The sequence below is a fragment of the Agelaius tricolor genome, unplaced genomic scaffold, assembly GCF_023055355.1.
Source record: "Agelaius tricolor isolate 1412-34295 unplaced genomic scaffold, bAgeTri1.0.p SCAF_8, whole genome shotgun sequence".
Lineage (NCBI taxonomy): Eukaryota > Metazoa > Chordata > Aves > Passeriformes > Icteridae > Agelaius > Agelaius tricolor.
In genome coordinates this window covers 2,403,698-2,421,851 of record NW_027269268.1, presented here as the reverse complement: position 1 = coordinate 2,421,851, position 18,154 = coordinate 2,403,698, and the positions used below count along the sequence as shown (strand labels likewise).

The window sequence follows — 18,154 nt, the reverse complement described above, 5'->3', positions numbered from 1 at the left end:
ATATGTTTTCTGGGATGCTGTGGTCAGGCCAATGGGTGCTCAGATTTTAATATTGGCACCTAATGTGGCCATTGGGACTTTGGATCCGCCTCTGAGAACACGGGGTTAAAGCAGGGCTCTCCCTGGGAGGCTCTCTTGGGTTCCGGTCAGTGAAAGGTTCAGAGCTCCCCTGCCCGGCTGCGGGCTGGGCGGGGCAGGGGCAGCCATGGGGCCGGGTGAGGTAGGCCGAGGGGCAGCCATGGGGCCGGGTGAGGTAGGCCGGGCCCTGGACAGAAGGGAGGGGAAGGGCCCTGCAGGATGGAAGGGTGGAGGAGCACTGAGAGACATCGGGCAGCCACCCCCCACCCCAGGAGAGACAAAGAGAGAGCCCGTGCCTGTGCTTGTGCCACCTTGAAATTTAATAGTGGCCGGTCGAGAAGGAGAAGGGGGTTGCGGGGTTCTGGACAGGCAGAGCCTCAGATTTTTAACCCTTTTCTTGGATGATGGAAACCTTACAAATGCTGATCCTCCTGGAGCTGAATGAGGATAGAGATGAGATAAGAGGAAATGGGCCACGAGAGAAATAAAGAAGAACTCAGGTGGAAGAGATGATGGAGTAGCTTTTGCTGGACTCTTTGTGTGTAGCCATGGACAGAACCATGTTCCTTGTGATACAGGGACTGCATTCTAGGGGGAGGCAATGCCTCAGGACCAAGAGGGTTCGGTGTGGGTACCCCATGGCCCCAGGGGGTGAAAATTATGGGGGGGACAGATGTCCCAAAGTTGAGACTGTGCCTTTTTGGAGTGGGATGAAGCATCCTTAAAAGTCAACCCTAGAAGCAGCTCTGGTCCGTGTTCAGCGGTGAGAGCGCTGGACACGAAAGGAAGAGGTCACCATTGGAACAAGAAGGACTCTTCCTCTTGATGAACTGAGGATTGAGTGTTCTGAAGGGTGGTGCCAGACCGAGAGTCGATGATTTGGGGGATGCATTGTATTGGGAATTTGGTGGGGAGGAGGAGGAGATGTATTTGTTAAGTTTTCATTTTCCTTGTTTCTTTATTTTTTTTTCCTTTCCCTTGTTGTTTAGTTAATAAATTCTTCTTTATTTCTAAGTGGGAGCCTGCTTTGCTTATTCCTGGTCACATCTCACAGCAGAAAGCAGGGAGAGGGTATTCTCATGGGGGCACTGGCATTGTGCCAGCATCAAACCATGACAACCCCCTGCCTCCATCCCCTGCATGGGCAGGGACACCTTCCCCTATTCCAGGTTGCTCTAAGTCCCAACCTGGCCTTGGACACTTCCTGGGATGAGGCAGCCACAGCTTCTCTGGGAAACCCATGCCAGGGCCTCACCACCCTCACAGGGAAGAGTTTGTTCCATCAGGAAAAAAAGGTCACATGTTTTTCAATAGGTCAGGACTTCTAAAATTATTTTTAAGTACAGAAATTTTAAACAAACTCATTGGGAGAGACTGAGCCATCAGTAAAATAACCTAAAAAAACCCCAGGCGTCAGTTTTGGGAAATGAAAACTGAACTTGATACAGAAAGTCCTTAGTGATGCTGCCCAGTCAGCCCTGCTGCTGGGAAAGCCTTGGCCCAAATCTGGACAAATATTCCTTTATTATGAAAGGGGAACCTCTGGTAGCATTACTACACTTGAATTGCATTCTGATATTCTTTACCTTAGGAATATATTGAATAGCAAATAAAGAGGCCAAGGGAGAAAATTAGGTAGATGCTGTTCATGTTATGGGAGGTACAGAACTAATTATTTCAGGTTAGGTTTGCCAACATGATGGATCACTAATTGTTGACAAAGAAAAGGGATGTGCAAAGGGTTTCAGCATCATACTCTTAACACCCTGCAAGCCCAAAATTGGGGAAGTCACCAGGCTGTCTGCAGCCTGGAATGCCAGGAACCATCTACTCAGGACAAAAAACCATTTCTTTTAAAACCCCCTGCATAAACATTCCATCTCTAAATAAACACATATACACAGAGAGCCTTGCCTACAGAAGAAAAGAGCAGTCTAAGATCTGCCAGAAATCAGAAGGAAATAAAAGGAAATAAAGAAGTACAGACAATTTGGAAATTCCCAGTCCACTCTCCATTACACCTATGGGACAAATAAACAGCCATGTACATCACATGAAGTCACAGCTTAATCCCACCCTAAGTCTTACTCCCATCCCCACATGATTACCATCAAATAATCACCTGATTTCTCTATGTTGCTGCTGTGTGCAGCTGTATGGAATGTTTCTGCACAACCAGCCTGTTTTCACAGGGAAACACATGACTAACTGCTATGGGAAATTTCTCATCCTATGTTAGTCCTTGACAGTTTACACCGAGAAAATAAAAACCCAAACCCTTGGGGTTTTTCCCCCATCTTTCACTTCCCAGTTCAGCTGACACCCAACTGGTTTCCCTGCAGCGCTTGTGACTCACCACCTCTGAGGGATATAATCCTGCCCCAAGCTCCCCAGCTCTGACTCCAGTTAGACTGACACAGCTTAAAAGAGCAAAGAAAATAAGTCTTAAGAGTAATTTCTGCATTGAAGTCTGGATTACATGACCTAACTGCTATTCCCAAGATTTATAACCACAAACACGTTGTAATTCATCTAACTTGTATTTACTGACTTCACATTTCTTCTGTTAAATCAGGTCTCCAGCTCCTTCAAACTTCTCATCTATTTAGGGGTTTCTATCACTAGATGTGTTTTAAGAGGCTTTTGCAAATATAGAGTCATCTCATGTGGGTTTTTGTCCACACCTGAAAGGACCCTGCCACTCCCAGTACAATTCAGATTTATTTTCTAATGGGAAAGGCCCAAAGCACTGAAAAATCCCACCTCTCCCATGACTTTACTGTTCCTATTCCACTCTACTGGAGAAACCCTAAACCCAGGTTAACTATTGCCAGTTTGCACAACAAAAGCATTATCAATAAGGTTATGCTGCTTCCCTACATCATTTTGAGGTACGAAAAACACTCGGGTAGAAAATGGAAAAAAAAGATAAAATCTGACTGATGATTCAATAATCAGTGCAACAGATTATTGGGCAGAAGGTTTTAAGAAGAACATTTGCTTTTCCTGAAGAGGTCCGTAACTCCTTGTCAGGGCATTCTATACAAGCACATGCCAGAAACTAAAACTTTTAAATTACTGGTCAAAAAAGAAGAAAAAATCTGACCTTAGCTTCTGCCCTATAGAAAAGATAATTTTATCTTCGCATATTATAAATTCTAATTCCAATTGCTGCTCTTAGTGCAAATAGAGAAGGATTAATAAAGAGAGGAATACTGTAATTCCTCAAAGTTCTCTCAAGTTAGCACACGTATTCCTTCTGGATGCTACTACAAGGTGATCTCATGAGGACAAAAATTTCCACAGCTCTTATTGTGAAGCTCCTCATGATTATTCAAGATAGAAATTTAACATCCAGTTAAACAGTTAAATGGCCTAAAAAAAGGCCATTTTGTTTAACTTCTCCCCACAGCTGAGAGCAGTGTTCAATGCCATCCATACACACACTCTGTTCAACATGAAACAGAATTACAGTCCAGGTGGTTTTTACCTCCATCCCTAAAGCTGCCTCCAAGACCATCACACGCACTGCAAGCAAACAAAGTTAACAACCACCAATGTCACATTTAATTCTGAGGGGCCTCCAGAGGACAGTAAGGTTCTGAGAGTCTTATTAAGATCACAGCCTGTTTAAAAAAATGAGTTCTTTCTCTAATCCAAGCAGCTTTACAGTAAGCAGCAGAATCTGCTTATTTTCATATGCACACAGAATTGTTTCAATCAACTGAAAAAGCATATTAATTGCTTTTATTGTTAAATTGAGTGGCCATGCTACAGGTTATATGGAACAAACCCAGGTGCAAGCAACTCAGTACCTGCTACTTGTTTTTAAATTGAAGAAAAGTTTTGCTTAGCTGTTCTCAAGCTCCAGCTCTGTGCAGACTGGAATTGTTGTGACTGAAGGCAGGATGGTTGCTCGAGGGCTGGGGGGCACAGCAGATCACAGGGTGAAGAGAGGCCAGGGACAAAACTCTCCAGAAGCAGCAAGAGCTGAGGGACAGTAAATGGAAGGCTTCAAATCTTAATCCAACAAGCTGTTTGATTTGGTACTTAGTGCAACATATATTTTACATCTCTTGATTTCTAAGGAGAAAACTGTCCCTGTTTGTTATGCCTTTGGAAGAATTCCACAGCTTATTTTTTCGTTCTTCATAATGCCTACCTTTGCGTATCAGTTTTGGTTTTGGAGACACTCCCAGGGACACGAGCCCACACTCCTGTCCCCCTGACCTGTGCACACCCTGCAGACACAGCAGCAGTGCTGATGCAGGAGCACCAGACCCAACACCGGGATACAGCTGTGTCAGCTTTCCTATTGTCAATGCTCTTCCTGACCTTCTCTATTCAAAATACAGCTTGGAACCAAATACACTCCCAAACAGCCAACTAGCAACCTTCATTTACCAGGAAGGTTGTTACAGTGCTGCTCTTTTGTATTTATTTTTGATACATGAATTAAATAATATGGTAATGAAATGAGCAAATGCTGATTTCTAACCCCCTTCTGGTATTCACTGAAGAGTGACTGTAATTACGCCTCGAAAAACACGGGAGTAAGACCAAGGAAGGTCTCAGTGTAACACACAAGAACATGGGAATTGGAAGACAACTGAATTCCTGTTCATCCAGTACTCACCTCCCTGAACCCCTGGGATATGCTTCAGAGGGAATGCTAAATTTCTCCCTTGGAAACCTCTGTCTGGTATCCCACTGCGTGACTAAGTACTTGGCAAGCCAAATCCAAACCCAAGGGCTACTGTCACTGAAAGCAGCTGTTAAATGGAAATGAAATTATCCCTTGGAAATTTCTTTTAAAGCTTAAATCCCCACCACAATTTCACTTGCCTTATTCAGCAAGACAATATAAGACACTGCCTGACTTAACCAGGCAGCATCAAACGGGCCAAGCCAGACTGCTTGGCGGAGTGGCATTTCAGGAGTTACTGGAAAAGGGTCAGGCATGAGAAGCTGGGGCGTCCTTGCTCTAAAACCAAAAGGTGCATCTAGCACGGGCACTCAGAACCTCAGCACCTGCAGAAACTCATCACCTCCCCTTCTTCCCCACTTGTTTATTGGCAGAGCACTGCACAGATATCCTCTCATGCTTTTAATACTCAGTGCATTCAATCCTTGTCCTGCTACTAAACTGTTTATCAACTCAAAATCCTTTTTCCAGGGGAAAGCAAGATGTGCTACATCCCCACGTTTCAGGCTTCCAAGCCATTACAAACAGCAGCACGCTCATCAGAGGCGAGCTGGGGCACTGTGATGCCATCGTCACCTGAAAATGGGCACCGCTACGTAATCGCTGGGGCTTTCCAAAAAACTCCCCACGACCGGGGCACATGCTGCGGTGCTGCCACCGTGCTCCCCCGGTACCAGCCGGCTGCTCACTAACACAGCTATCAGCCCCGGGTTAAGGGCAAAATCATGATTAAATGGTCTCACCGAGCACACACCACGGTTTTCTTCCTTCCTGAGATAGACAAACCTGATACAGCTAAAAAGAGAATGCATCACCAATCTGCCTTAAAGGGCTGGGTTACAAATTCGGAGGGCAATCTGAAGCAGCAGTTTGGCTCTCTGCTCCAGGCTCCGCAGGCAGGACACGAGCTTGTGGTCCCGGAGACGCCCCCTCCCAAGCGGTGCAGCGCCGGAACAAAGCCGGCCCGGGGCTCCCGGGGCACAGCCGGACCGTACCTTCGTGGGTAGGCTCGGGGTCGGGTGTCAGCGAGATGTCATCCAGCTCGCGCAAGCACAGCCACTCTCCATCCATGGACACGCGGAATTTGCAAAGATAGATGGTCTCCATGGCAGCCTGAGTGATCTTGTCTGTGGTGGGGGTTGGCATGTCGCTTTGAGGCGTCAGAGCAGACATGATGACTCAGCTGGTACAACAACAACGGGGGCAAAATAAGGACTAAAAACAAAACCTTTCTGAAGAAGAAAATCAGAAATACCTTGCGATTAAAGGACAGATTGCTCAGGATCACAGAGGCTGCTCTGGCCTTTTCATAGATCAAGCAAGGTAAAAACGCTGCTCCTTCCCGCTTAGCTCTGCCTCCCTCCTTTCCACCGACTGCCGTTGTCTCCAGCTATGCTAGAGGCTATTGATCCTCAGCATCCACAAAAACCTGGCTTCTCCACCAGAGGCAGCAGGGAAAAACAAGTAAAAAATAAAAAGAAAAAAAAATAAAGAGGCAGCAGAATCAAAAAACAGTGTCTTCCTCTGGTGATGACCCCAGAAAAAAAACAAAGGACGAGCGGAGAGGCAGTGTCCCGGTGGCCGAGCTGCGAGCGCTGCTCCCGTCTCCCGGCGCAGCCCGGGCAGCGAGTGCCGCCGGGATTGGCTGTGCGCAGGGAGCAGGGTGGCGACCAAAATGGCTGACTAATGAACTGAGCTGGAAATCCAGGCTCATGTGATCGCCTGCGATTCCCAGGATGCTGCCGAGACGCTGCTGATGCGGGGCCGGCAGTCAGGCGCTCCTGGGCACAGCAGCTCCTGGCCGGGCTGTGCCAGCCCGCTGGGGAGCGAGCGCAGCACCGCCGCACCCCCATCCATCGCCCCCGGAATACAAAGGAGCAGCGCCAGCAATACAAAGGCACATTTGTATTCCGCTCACATCCCTGCATGCCACTACAGGAATTCAATCGGCACCTTTGTTTTCACGGGAGGTGTGCGAGGCGCAGTTTGGGTTTTATTCGCCGTACCATCTTCTCAGGGGGCACCTTGAAGCTAGAATTTCCCACGTTCAGAAAAATGTTAGGATGGATTTATTGTCTCAGGGTAACAGGAAGGAAAAAATGATCTGGCTCTAAGCGCTCCAGTGACTGAGGATGAAGCTCTTTTAGCAGGGCATGTGCACATGGAAGGACAATAAAGGAGAACACCACAAACACCGTGACCCAAATCTTATACTTGAAAAATCTCCCCTGAAAATCATGCCGCTCAGGTGAGGCTGACAAAGAAATACTGTTACTCAGCAGGAAGAGAAACAGGCCTCTGGGCTCTCAACAATAATATAATTATAGTATTTTATAATAACAGCACTGCATTCCCTGTCCCTTCCTGACTGGCTGAATCTCACCTGTGTCCCCACCCCACAGGGTCCTGGTGCTGGGGGACAAGAGGTCCCAAGTCACCAGACTGGCTTCTCATTCCCAAGGTCACTACAGTGTCACCACCCACTTCAACAATGCTATCAGGCACTAATAAATGAGCTTATCCGACATCATTCCTGTGTGGCTCCTATGTATTTGGGGAGAGCAGATGTGTAACACCCATCTGAAATGGACAGACAGTCAGCGTTGGAGAAGGCTGGCACCAGAACAATATATTGATAACACATGCCCAGTGTACGGGACCTTGATTACTCTCCCTGCTTTTTGTTTCCCTATGAAATACTCAGAGGCAAGCACATGTTTCTTGGGGATGTGAAATGCCAAAACAGATTGCTGGATACAGAATTCAGCATGCCAATCCAGACAGCTGTAAGGAGAAAAGGGCACCATCATGTACATAAAACTGGGCAAGAGGATTAAGAGCTGCTATTTTTGACTGGCAAGAGGAAGCAGTTACTTTTGGTGAAAACTTCCTGCTCAGTGCAGCACATTTTGACTCAGCAGCTCTTTCCCCATTAGGCCAAACCCAAGCAAGCACCAGGCAGCCTGTTCTGCCAGCGACGAAAAGGGCAATTATCACACAGAAAACAAGAATTACTATTGTTTCTTCTCCCCAAGAGAACAGAGTTCATAAAGCGTGCTGACAGCATCTTAACTCCTATATTTATACACCCTTTCAGCAGTCACAGCCTCTAGCTGCAGCATCCACATCGCAGCACCCCAAATTCTTAACACAGTGACAGGGCCACGTACCAACTGCTACTGAACAGCTGCTGGCCCTGGCTAACCCTCGGACAGGGTCTAAACAAACTGCACACGCTCAAAACAAACCCTTTAGAATCAGCAAAGCACCATAAGCTACTGCTCACGCTATTATCCAACACATCTCACTACAGACAGTTTAATTTCTTTGTTTTCAAAGCAATTAGAAATGCCAACAGCACTGGGTGTAACCCTGCAGCTCCCATTTCACAAGGGTCTTCAGCTGAACTCAGCACAGGCAAGTGCCCCACACATCAGGATCACAGGGAAGGTCTGCTAAAAAATCAGGAACCATTCAACTTCCACTGGTTTGCTTTTAACATGCAGAAAGAACAGAAGCCAGTAATTCCCTTCCAGCTGAAGGGAAGTTCTATTTTCAGGCTCCTTTATGCAATGATCCTGCTGCAAGTACTCCATAGAGATATTTAAAGTACTAGGAAAATGTTCCTTAACTTTGACTTATTTCCAAAGACCAAAAATACCCCCAAAAAACCCAAACAGGAACTGTTTAACTTATGACTTTTTATCACCCCCTGAAAACCACAAGACAAGCTTTTCCCTATCCCCATCCTGCACCCCAAAGTGATTAAAAGCAACAAACCATCTCATGAAGAAGCAAAAGAAAGGTATCAAATATAATGTTCCCATAAAACCTTTCATACAACTACCAGGCAACTCAAGGGCACCTGGTAAGACTCCATCAGGGTTCCAGGATGGTCATGGACACAGGAAAACCCCGATCACAGATCACAGATAAATGCAGAGGAGGTTATTCAGGATGAACCACTTTCTCCATCTCAAACCAGTCAGGCAGCCTTGACTGGTCCTACAAACCCTCCTGTGAGCTACACTTTGGCACAAGCTCTTAAAGGCTTTGGCTAGATTGCAAAACACAGCAGGGGTCTGCCAAAACATTTTTAAGATTAAAGAATCACACACTGACTGCATTGGAATTTTCAGACCAACCACCTGAGCACAAAGCACTCCCTCAGCCACCAGTATTTGGGAGGTCAGCTGTACTGCAAAGTATTTGGAGTTTCAAAGCTGAATGAATTAGAATAATCTACACAAAGAAACCCAAACAAATTGCCAAACCACCCTCAGGACCTCCAGGGCGCATCTTTGGGTGCACTTCTATTTTCAGGGCCTGCACAGGAGCAACCTGTGCTTCCATCATTAGGAGAAAGATTTCCCCCTCGCTGCGTAGAGATTGCAAAGCAAAAAAGACAAAGCCATCTCTTACATGGAATGTAATCTAAAAAGATAAAATTAGCAACACAGCATCTACACAGCAAAGTCTGCTTCTGACTCCTCTGCCAGGACAGATATGCACATTACCTCAAATACCAGCTACTCCCAACCCTACAAGCTCAAACAGGAATGGGCAAAAGGAGGTTTAACAATCCAAAAACCAGTAACAATTTCTTAGTTAAGAAGTGACAATTTTTCCTTTACCTACTGTGAAACATGGAGATATTATTTAAGGATTGAAGTAACTCTCATAATTGAAGGAAAGGGAAGGAAAAGTCTACTTCAAGTATCCTCCTGGTATTGGGTAGGCTTTCAGTGAGAACAAGCAAACATCTGGGGTTTGGTTTAGGGTTTTTTTAAGGACCGCCTAATCAAGTTGCTATTATTCTGTTCTAAGGTTTTGCTGCAGGTCAGCATGTTTAAGTACATCACCTTGTTCCTTCTGTCTGGAACCACCTGTAACAAGTAAGCAGGTGCTGCTTCCATGAGTTTTTGCAGTCTCCTTCCCTAAGCAGCTCTGGCCTTCACCTGATGTTTGGAATCAGGTGAGAATACAACAGAATAGTTCAAGGATTGAGTTGTAACAGGGAAAAAAAGACTTAAAAAAAACCTCCAAAATGCTGTGAAATACTTTTTGGTGTAGTGGCCACTGCCTCCCTGTAACACTTTACAGCAGAACTGCTCCTGCTGCTCTGTGGGAACAAATGAATGATGCTCTTAGAAATGCGAGAACTGGGGGAAAAAAAAAAAAAAAAAAAACAACAAAAAAACACAGGAAGAAAAAAAGAAATGGTGGGAAAAAGTGATTTACTGAATTTACTGACAGAGTTTGCCCCAGAAGACAGAGTTCAAGACACCAGGCAAATAGATGCTGATTCCTGCTCCCTCCAGATACGGACGGCATCAGTCAGCCCCTGAGCGAGCTGTGACACTCAATACTGCACAGGCAGCTCCACCTCCATGGCTCACAAAAACAAGGGAACTTTTATATGCATCTTGTAAAGGTTTCTCACAAAGCTTACCTGAACAATCACTGCAGAATAAGGCTGACACAGGACAAAGCATTTCTGAACCACTGAGCTTCTCCACCAAGTCCCTGTGCACAAAACTGCTCATCTCACTACTTCGGTTTCCCCACGTCCAGATAAGAGCTCCTCACAAAGTTTGAACAGCTACAATTAAATATTTTTCTCTAAGTCTTCTTTTCTATCAGAAGTAGCTCAAGCCCTTGCGTGCGTATCACAGGGTTTACTATGGGTAAAGATCTCCCGATTAGGGAAAAATAACAAGTAAAACTGAAGGTATTGAAAGGGGCCTGTCATTTCAAACAACAATTTTACATAGAGGGACTTTGGACATAAGTTGGCAGTCACAGACAGTCCTTCATAGAGCTCAGAGCAAAGTCAGGGCATTTCACCTCCTCTTGGCATTACAGACACGGACTTCTTACCTCACTGGTTCTAGCTCTGCTGAGTAATGCCTTCAAGTACATCAGCTTCCAAAGGAGAAAAAAACCAGATACCCGCTCCAAACAAATCAACTCCTGAGTGAGTGAATGCTCACCTGGGACAGAGGTGACAAAGCAACGGTCAAAAGCTCAGTCACACACGCTCTGGCAGCAGCCCAGAGGATGAAGCTGCTGGTTATTTTTAGGATGGATGGAAAAGAGAAGATCTGTTCTGTATGCACCCATGTGTGTATTTCTTATTTGATTTTAGAACACACCCAAGTACTTCAGAGTACTCCAGCTTCCACAAATACACCACAAGAACATCATAAAGAATCTTACAAAAGAGAACGCTATTTGTCACCCAACACGCCCCACACAGCGATGCACTTCAGCCTCTTCAGGTCTCCAGCGCGCAGTGCCCTCGCCACGGATTTATTTTCCGCACCAACACCAGGACGAAACCCGAGAGGGTGTTCCCCAGCCCCTAAACTACACCCCGCGTGGCCAGGGCAGCCTGTTGGATTTCCAAGGGCGGCACCGATACTCCTCAAAGGGCTTTCTGTGGGGCTGGTTTTGCTGAGCTGCTGGGCCAGCACGGCTCACATGCCGCCCCCCCCAACCGCCTCCTTCCGAGCCCCCCGCCCTTCCCACCGCCGGGAGCAGCCGCGTCCCCCCCGCAGCCCCGGGAGCAGGGGCAGCTTTGGGGCGGCTGCCCCGAGCCCGGGCTCGCCTGTGTCGGCGAGAGCCGCACCGCTCGGGGCAGCGGCGCTCCGGGAGGGGAGCGCCGCCCAGCGACCCCCGGCCTGCCGCCCTGCCCGCCTCGATGGACGCTCCCGGCCCGGGAGCAGCCCCGTGGTACTCACGGGCTCCGTCCGGTCCCGGGTAGCTCAGCACCAGCACGGGCAGCTCGGCCCCGCCGCGGGGCGCCGGGGGTCTCCACAGCCCGGGCGGCGCGGCTGCGGCGCCGCCTCCATGGCCGGGGTAGAGGAGGAAGAACGGCGGCGAGGCAGGGCGCGCCTCCTCCTCCTCCGCCGCTGCCGCCGCCTCCCTGGGCTCGGGCGGCCGCTCCATGCCGGGGGGCAGCTCCGCTTCGGCCCCGTCCCGGGAACTTTCCGCCGGCGGCGGCAGCGCTGCCCGCTCCGCCTCCGCCATCGCCGCCCCCGCCCCGCCCCGCCCCGGCCGGGAAGCGCCACGGCCGCCCCAGCCTCCGCCCCCGGGGGCTCCCCCCGCACCGCCGGGAGCTCGGCCGGTGACAGCCGCCACCGTCTGATGGTGCAGGGGCTCTTACCCGTGAAACGAAGCCGGGGCACCATCTCCTGCCTCCCCTTGGCTTTCCCCGGCGTGAGAACTCATGGACAGCTGCGTTTTGAGATCCTGGGACAAAAGGGGAAAAAGTCCAAGTATATTCTTTAGTATTACAACTGCCAAATACAGCGTGCTACTGGGAATTTCACTTGGGACAGTCTTTCATAAGACAAGGTAATTAATGTGGATTGTGGTGCTGTCAGCAGGCAGGAAGCACATAAATCTGCCAGTTTATAAAGAACACCCAGCCTTCCGTGCACGGGGGTCAAGCTGAAACACATTGCTTTCTTTTTAATCTTTCTTTTTAAATCTCACATTAAAATTGCAAAAGCAAAACTGTAAAGGCTACTGATTCATGGAGACTAATTTTTCAGCCCTGCCCCAAGACATGCAACATGTTGCAAGTATTTGAACAGATGCCTTAATTTCACAAATTGCACAGTTGAATGTTTGAATTTCTACGTGCTAACAAGAGTAAAACAATACCCAGACTGTGTGTGATGGAATACTATGGAACACAGCTAGGAAAACCCACACAGCTAGAAAAAAACTTGACAAAATCTAAGGCAGCAGCAAATGTATTTCCATGTGAGTTCTTCAATATACCTTCCTTGCCCTGTATAAACAGAAATTTCAGGTGGTGATGCAGAAAGCATTGTCCTCCTCTCTGCCACTGTACTTTTCTGCCCAAGCTTCCAAAGGCAGCCAGGTTTACTCTGGATGCTTATCACCCCTCAAGGATTATGTCTTCCAGGTGCAGAAAAACAATAGCTCATACCTTGGAGCTTTCTACACTTTGCCTGTGTCAGTTTAAATATGAATCGTTTATGTGCAGGTGTGGCAGGACTGACTGTCCTTTGCATTACTGTGCTCCAAGCAAGCGGGTGGAAAGGACCCAGGGCAGGTCCTTCGATTGCTGTGAGGGTGATGGAGGTGAAACAAAGCTGTTACCTGAGTGAGTCCCACCTGCTTTGGGTGCTGCTGAGGCTGCCAGTCCTCTCCAAGCAGGGCCCTGGCAAGGACAAGTGCCGTCTCATGGCTGAAGCATTTCTTGGCAGTATCAGCACCTTCCCCAGAAGCAGTACTGGAAAAGGAAAAAAGCAGCATTAACCAGGACTTTGATCCACTCCTTGCTTCTTTTCCTGATCACCTGTGGTCCTTGCCTGATTCCATATGTCCATTTTCTCAGGAATTTTCAAAACCTGTTCACCACCAGGAATTTCCCTTCTGCACAAATCATTACTCCAAGTATTTCCTAGTGACACTGTACAGTGTCTCCCCTCCCACAGCATTAATAATCACAGCATTCCCATGATCAGCCATACAAAAAAGCAAATGGGAATTATGTTTATGGCTTTGTCCAGTCTCTCAACTAATCAAGTGGACATAATGCCTAGTTAATCTTCATTAACCCAGGAGCTGCCATCTGCCGGCAGGGCTGGGCCGCTGACACGCAGCATTCTCTCCAGCCTTCAACCTAATCCCAGGGGGATTAGGAACGAGTCTGTAATGGCACACCAATTTGTTGTTTCCCTTATTTACTGCTCAGGTAGAAGTCACCACAATTGTGCTTGCCAGCTGCTCGGAGCTTTCCAAGGAAGCACAAAGCCAGACCCATGAAGGACCATTAGCCCTTAATTTTTGCATCAAGGGTGAAACGTGCACAAGGAGGTTCTGTGGTAATGAGATCAGGGAGCATCTCTGCTGGCTATTTTCCACACCTCGTGTGATGCCTGTTACACAATACCATTCCTCCCCAGAAAAAGCACCTAAGCTGCTTTTTCTGCCCAGCATCTTACCCCTTATTGACCTCTTTGCAGAGCCATCAGGGCAGAGCTCAGCATTATCAGTAGCAGTCTCCAACCATGATGCCAGTGGGGAGTTAAAGGTGGGGAAATTCTGCTTCCCTCCTCAGCAAGGCTGAGCAGCAAAGCTGCTCCTTCTCCCTGGGAAGAAGGAGCAGCTGACACTGTTGCTCATAGTAAGGGCGGGTGAATAAGCACAGATCTAAGGAGACCTGTTCAGTGCACCTGAGACAGAACTGTTCCCATCTGTCCAGCTTAAGCTTACTGTGTTTCTACCTCTCCCTTCAACAAGCAGCCTGGAAAATGACCAAAATATTCTCCAGCCAGCAGTGAACAGTATGTTCCTGGGAGAAACAGGCCTGGGGTGTTAAGGTTTACACAATAACCCCAAAAAAGCACATTTCCCTTTCAGAGCACAAGCAGAGCAGCTACATGCTTGTATTACAGAACCTGGCCTATCACTGGATCAAGAGCACACACTTGTCTCCTGGCTTCCCCCAGGCCCATCACAGACACAAAACACCCCCATAAGATGCACCTGCGTTACTAAATAAAGCAATTATTCTCCTGAAATAATTCCATATGGAAAACTAATACCTTTCAGATGGTATGGTACACAAACCAAGGCATGGGCTGCCTGAAACCTGTCCCAGACACAGGTCCAGGTTCTACCTGAGACAGTTTTTGTTAAACTTCAGAAAAATTATCACTCACTTTTCCTTCACAGCCCAGATTGGAACTGAACTGACTACTCACAGTCAGCTCCTGGCAAGCACTTCAGTGTGGGGTTAAAATGCATTCACCAAAAGGCATGGCAGTAATCAAAACACCCCTGAAGTTTGCTTGCCCACTGAAGACATAACACCTTAGCCATCTGTAAGGTGGTCCTGCAGCAGTGTTTAGTCCTGTAGCAGCAGACAACATTTAACATTTATAATAGGGGAAGTTAATACGGTTATCACATATATGGCTATAAAATCCAGACAAGTCCTTGCTTTGCTTCTCACTGAATTTAGGAAGGGAAACAGTATTTCAGACCACGTGGAACTAAGTAATTTAAAAGAAGTGCCCATACTTTAGGTATTTAAGAGCTAACAAAGGTGTTAATCAGAACAAAAATCAACTACTATTAACCATGTCTCTGCAGCTCAATACAGGAAGAGGATGGATCAGAACTAGACAGCAAAACAGAGCAGGCCAGTGACAGCTGCTGAGCCCCTTTCCCAGCCCACCCTCAAGAGGTTCATCCAATCCCATCTCCTCACCAGTCCCACACGGCCCATTTAATTCCCTCTGCCTGATACATTCCTTGCAATCTCTCAAGGTCTCCTGTTTAGGGAAACTCAGCTGCATGACAAGAGAGGAAAATACCTTCAGACGTGGGCGAGGTGTGGAAAGGGCCCTGTGCTACTCGGAGACAGCACCTTCTAGAAAGCCTCCTCTGAAAAAGAAAAACCAAATACCACCCCATCCCCAGTTTCCCTAAGAATACACCCCACAACATGATGTATAAAATTTTTATTGGATGCAGTACTGCTACTTGCAGATCTGACAAAAAGATGACCATCACTTGAGCTTCCTGCTCTTTTTAACCCCGGCCCGAATGCCAGACAGTTCCCCGGCATATCTGTCCAGCTCCCTGCGCACCTCGCGGACCTGGCCCTTGCGGCGGATTTTGGCTCGCCGGAATTTCTCCCGATGCTTCACCCGGGGGTTGCGGTCAATCTTCCTCCTCTTGGGTGTGAGGCCTTTGTTCTTGATCATCTGATAGGTCACCCCTCTCTTCTTACTGGGATCCTCTCCTTCCAACACCGCTGCTTCTTCAGGCACGTCCTGGTCTCCACTTCTCTTCCTCTTGAGTGCCAGCTTCTCCTCCATCATCTTGTAGTACTTTAGGGCAGCCTCCTCATCCAGCTCTGACTCATCCGACGACTCAGCAGCAGCAGTAGCCTGGCCATTAACAGGCGCAGAGGCACGTTTTGGTTTGGTTTTGTTGCCATTCATGGTGAGAAACACTGAAAACTTGTTTCCCTTACGTAGCTTCTCTTCCTTCTTGTCATAGTAGTTCCTCAGCAGCATACGGACCTGTGGGGAAAGCTTTTGGTCTATAACAGCGAGGTCGTTGATGATATTCCTGTACTCCACCAACCGCTCGATGACCGGGTGGCTGTGAACCGGCATCCTCTTGGACTTCAGAACCAGATAGAAACTGATATTGGCACAGTAGTTCAGGTAGAGATGATACTTGGTCTGCAAATAGCGGCTGCCCTTCCCCTGGGGGATGGTGCCATCTCTGACCATTTGCAGCAGCGGGTGCAACTCATCCTTGATCTCCATGAGCTTCACCTCAAAGTCCTCCATCAGCTGCAGGAGCTCCGGGGACTCCTGCTTCAGCAGCTTCAGCTGGTCCTTCTTGGAAAGGGCCTGCAGATCCTTATCAATTTTCTGCCCCTTGTTATCATGGGTTTTCTGCTGCTTAGCCAGGTATCCCTGGATCATGTCTAGACCATAATCATCCTCCCCCAAATCCTGCACCAACCGTCTCTGGATGACTTGAGCCTCCTGCTCCTCTTCCTCCTCCTCAGCATCGATTTCTTGCTGGGTCCGTTTGCCTTTGGCCTGGGCATCACTCCCATAGTCCGTGTCATAGTAGAGCTGCTTGCGCTGGCCCCAGGAGAGCTCATGAGGGAGCTTGGCTTCGGGATGGCGCTCTTCCAAGTCGCTTTCCATGGACAGGTCCCCCTCTTCATCCTCAACATCATTTTCATCTTCCTCGCCTCCTTCCTCTTCTCCGTCCTCAACATTTTCATCTTCCTCACCTTCTTCATCTTCTCCATCTTCATCCTCCTCTGCGCTGTACTCCACAAAGGGATTCCGATCCTGAATCTCATCCTCCTCCTCCTCCTCGCTGTCCTCGGGCAGCTGCAGACCCAGCACCTCCTCCTCCTCCTCTTCCTCGCTGTCCCCGGCCTCGTCGCCGCTGTCCAGGGCGGCCATCACGGCGCGGAACTGTTCCTCATGGAAGCGCTCCACATCGTCCGCCAGCTCCTCGGGGCCGGCGCGGCCGCCGGGCACCTCGGCGGGGTCATCGTCGGGCTCGGCGGGCTCGGCCCGCGGCCGCAGGACGGTGCCGCGCCGGGTCCGCATGGCTCCTACTGCCCCCACCGCGCTTCCCCTTCCGCTGCGTCCCTTCCGCTCTCTCCGAGCCCTTCCTGTTCCAGGGCCGCAGCGTGGGCACGCCCCCGGGAACGCGGGGGATGCCCCGCGGGGAGATAGCGTTTCAGCCGTGGCAGCGCTCGCAAGCAATGATGCCACGTGGGGAAAAAAAAAAGATAAAAGAAAAAGCCTTTTGTTTTCTCCTCAAGGTTTTTTCTTCCTATAGAAGTCCAGCCAGTACAGCTGCTGTCTGTGCGGTCATCTTACGGCGAGGAAAAAAAACAGATGGAGAACACACCTTACACCTGTGCCCTTGTAACCAAAACTTGGTACTCAGTTCCTTAAGACCCGATCAAACTCTGAGAGAAGCAGAAGTATTTGCAAACCTCCCCGGACACCTTCCGAGGTTTGGACATGACCTCTCCCGTCACCGAATCGCACTTCTACTTCAGGCTGCACAGCTCGGCAGCCGCTGCTTGATCACCTCTGCACTCCTTGAATCTATCCCATTATGCCAAGAGATCCTCGCGTCCCAGAAATAGAGTAGTTCTGATTTTTCAACACCTGGGGATGCCTCCCTAAGAGAGCTTCTAATGCAGTCTGTACTTGCTCACCTCTGCATTGTCATCCTGTGTTTTTGTGCCTGTCGGCCACAGCAGCAGCCACCAGCCCAGCCTCCCACCCTTCCCAAGGGAAAATGACATTAATACTGAGCCACAGGGAAGCAATCTGCTTTTATGAGCTGCAGGGAGCCCTGCCAAAAGAAGAGAGTAATGAGACACAGGAATTAGTGTAGTCCAAGCTGAGAAACCCAGAGCCTGATAAGTCAGGCATGCACACCTCCCAGCAAGAGCAGTTCTGCGTACGAGTGCAGGGGCTTTTTTCTCACCACAGAACAGGTGCAGGTGTATTTATAAATGCTCCTGCCCACCTTTTTGTAGAAAAAAAAACAGGTCAAACAGATATTCAAATTAGCTGAAACACAGTGGGGAGCTTTACTCACTTTTTGGTGATTCATTTGGATCCTGATCCATCTGTTGGCAAACAGGTCTCAGTTTTATCTTTTTGACACACTGAGCCTCTTCACATGGTCACCTCTGGATCAAAATTTTCTTGCACAAACACAGCTTTTGCCTCAGACCGCTTTTCCAAATCTGTCCCTGCCAGTTTTCAGCCATCACCTGCCTGGATACAGGCCTGTAGAAGAAAGAGCAACAAGAGTAAC

General features: G+C 48.5%; 2 protein-coding genes and 1 long non-coding RNA gene across 12 annotated transcripts in view; all 3 read right to left on the bottom strand.

The window, feature by feature from the left end:
• The window catches only part of RUFY3 (RUN and FYVE domain containing 3), a 31,959-nt gene extending 20,127 nt beyond the window's left edge, over positions 1-11,832 (bottom strand). For 4 of the 10 annotated variants that reach the window (XM_071431251.1, XM_071431252.1, XM_071431253.1 and 1 more), the window contains exon 1: positions 11,527-11,832. In XM_071431251.1, coding sequence (XP_071287352.1) covers positions 11,527-11,815 — 289 coding nt within the window. In that variant the 5' untranslated portion in view covers positions 11,816-11,832. Of the gene's footprint in view, positions 1-5,778; positions 6,595-11,526 lie in introns of those variants that run through there. The other 6 variants (XM_071431256.1, XM_071431257.1, XM_071431254.1 and 3 more) reach the window with 5 other exon arrangements.
• Positions 11,833-11,951: 119 nt separating this feature from the next.
• LOC139591997 (uncharacterized) lies at positions 11,952-18,099 on the bottom strand. The gene is made up of 3 exons (XR_011679829.1): positions 17,933-18,099; positions 12,935-13,052; positions 11,952-12,037 (listed from the first exon to the last, which is right to left on the bottom strand). It is a non-coding gene; the product is annotated as an uncharacterized lncRNA (long non-coding RNA).
• Positions 15,277-16,973, bottom strand: UTP3 (UTP3 small subunit processome component). Its single transcript, XM_071431250.1, has one exon. It carries the CDS (start codon positions 16,918-16,920, stop codon positions 15,340-15,342), a length of 1,581 nt encoding a protein of 526 aa, XP_071287351.1. The 5' UTR covers positions 16,921-16,973; the 3' UTR covers positions 15,277-15,339.
• Positions 18,100-18,154: the final 55 nt, after the last annotated feature.

Excerpts from the sequence above, each read along its gene's own strand:
- UTP3 (XM_071431250.1), bottom strand. The coding sequence starts at position 16,920 with ATGCGGACCCGGCGCGGCACCGTCCTGCGGCCGCGGGCCGAGCCCGCC.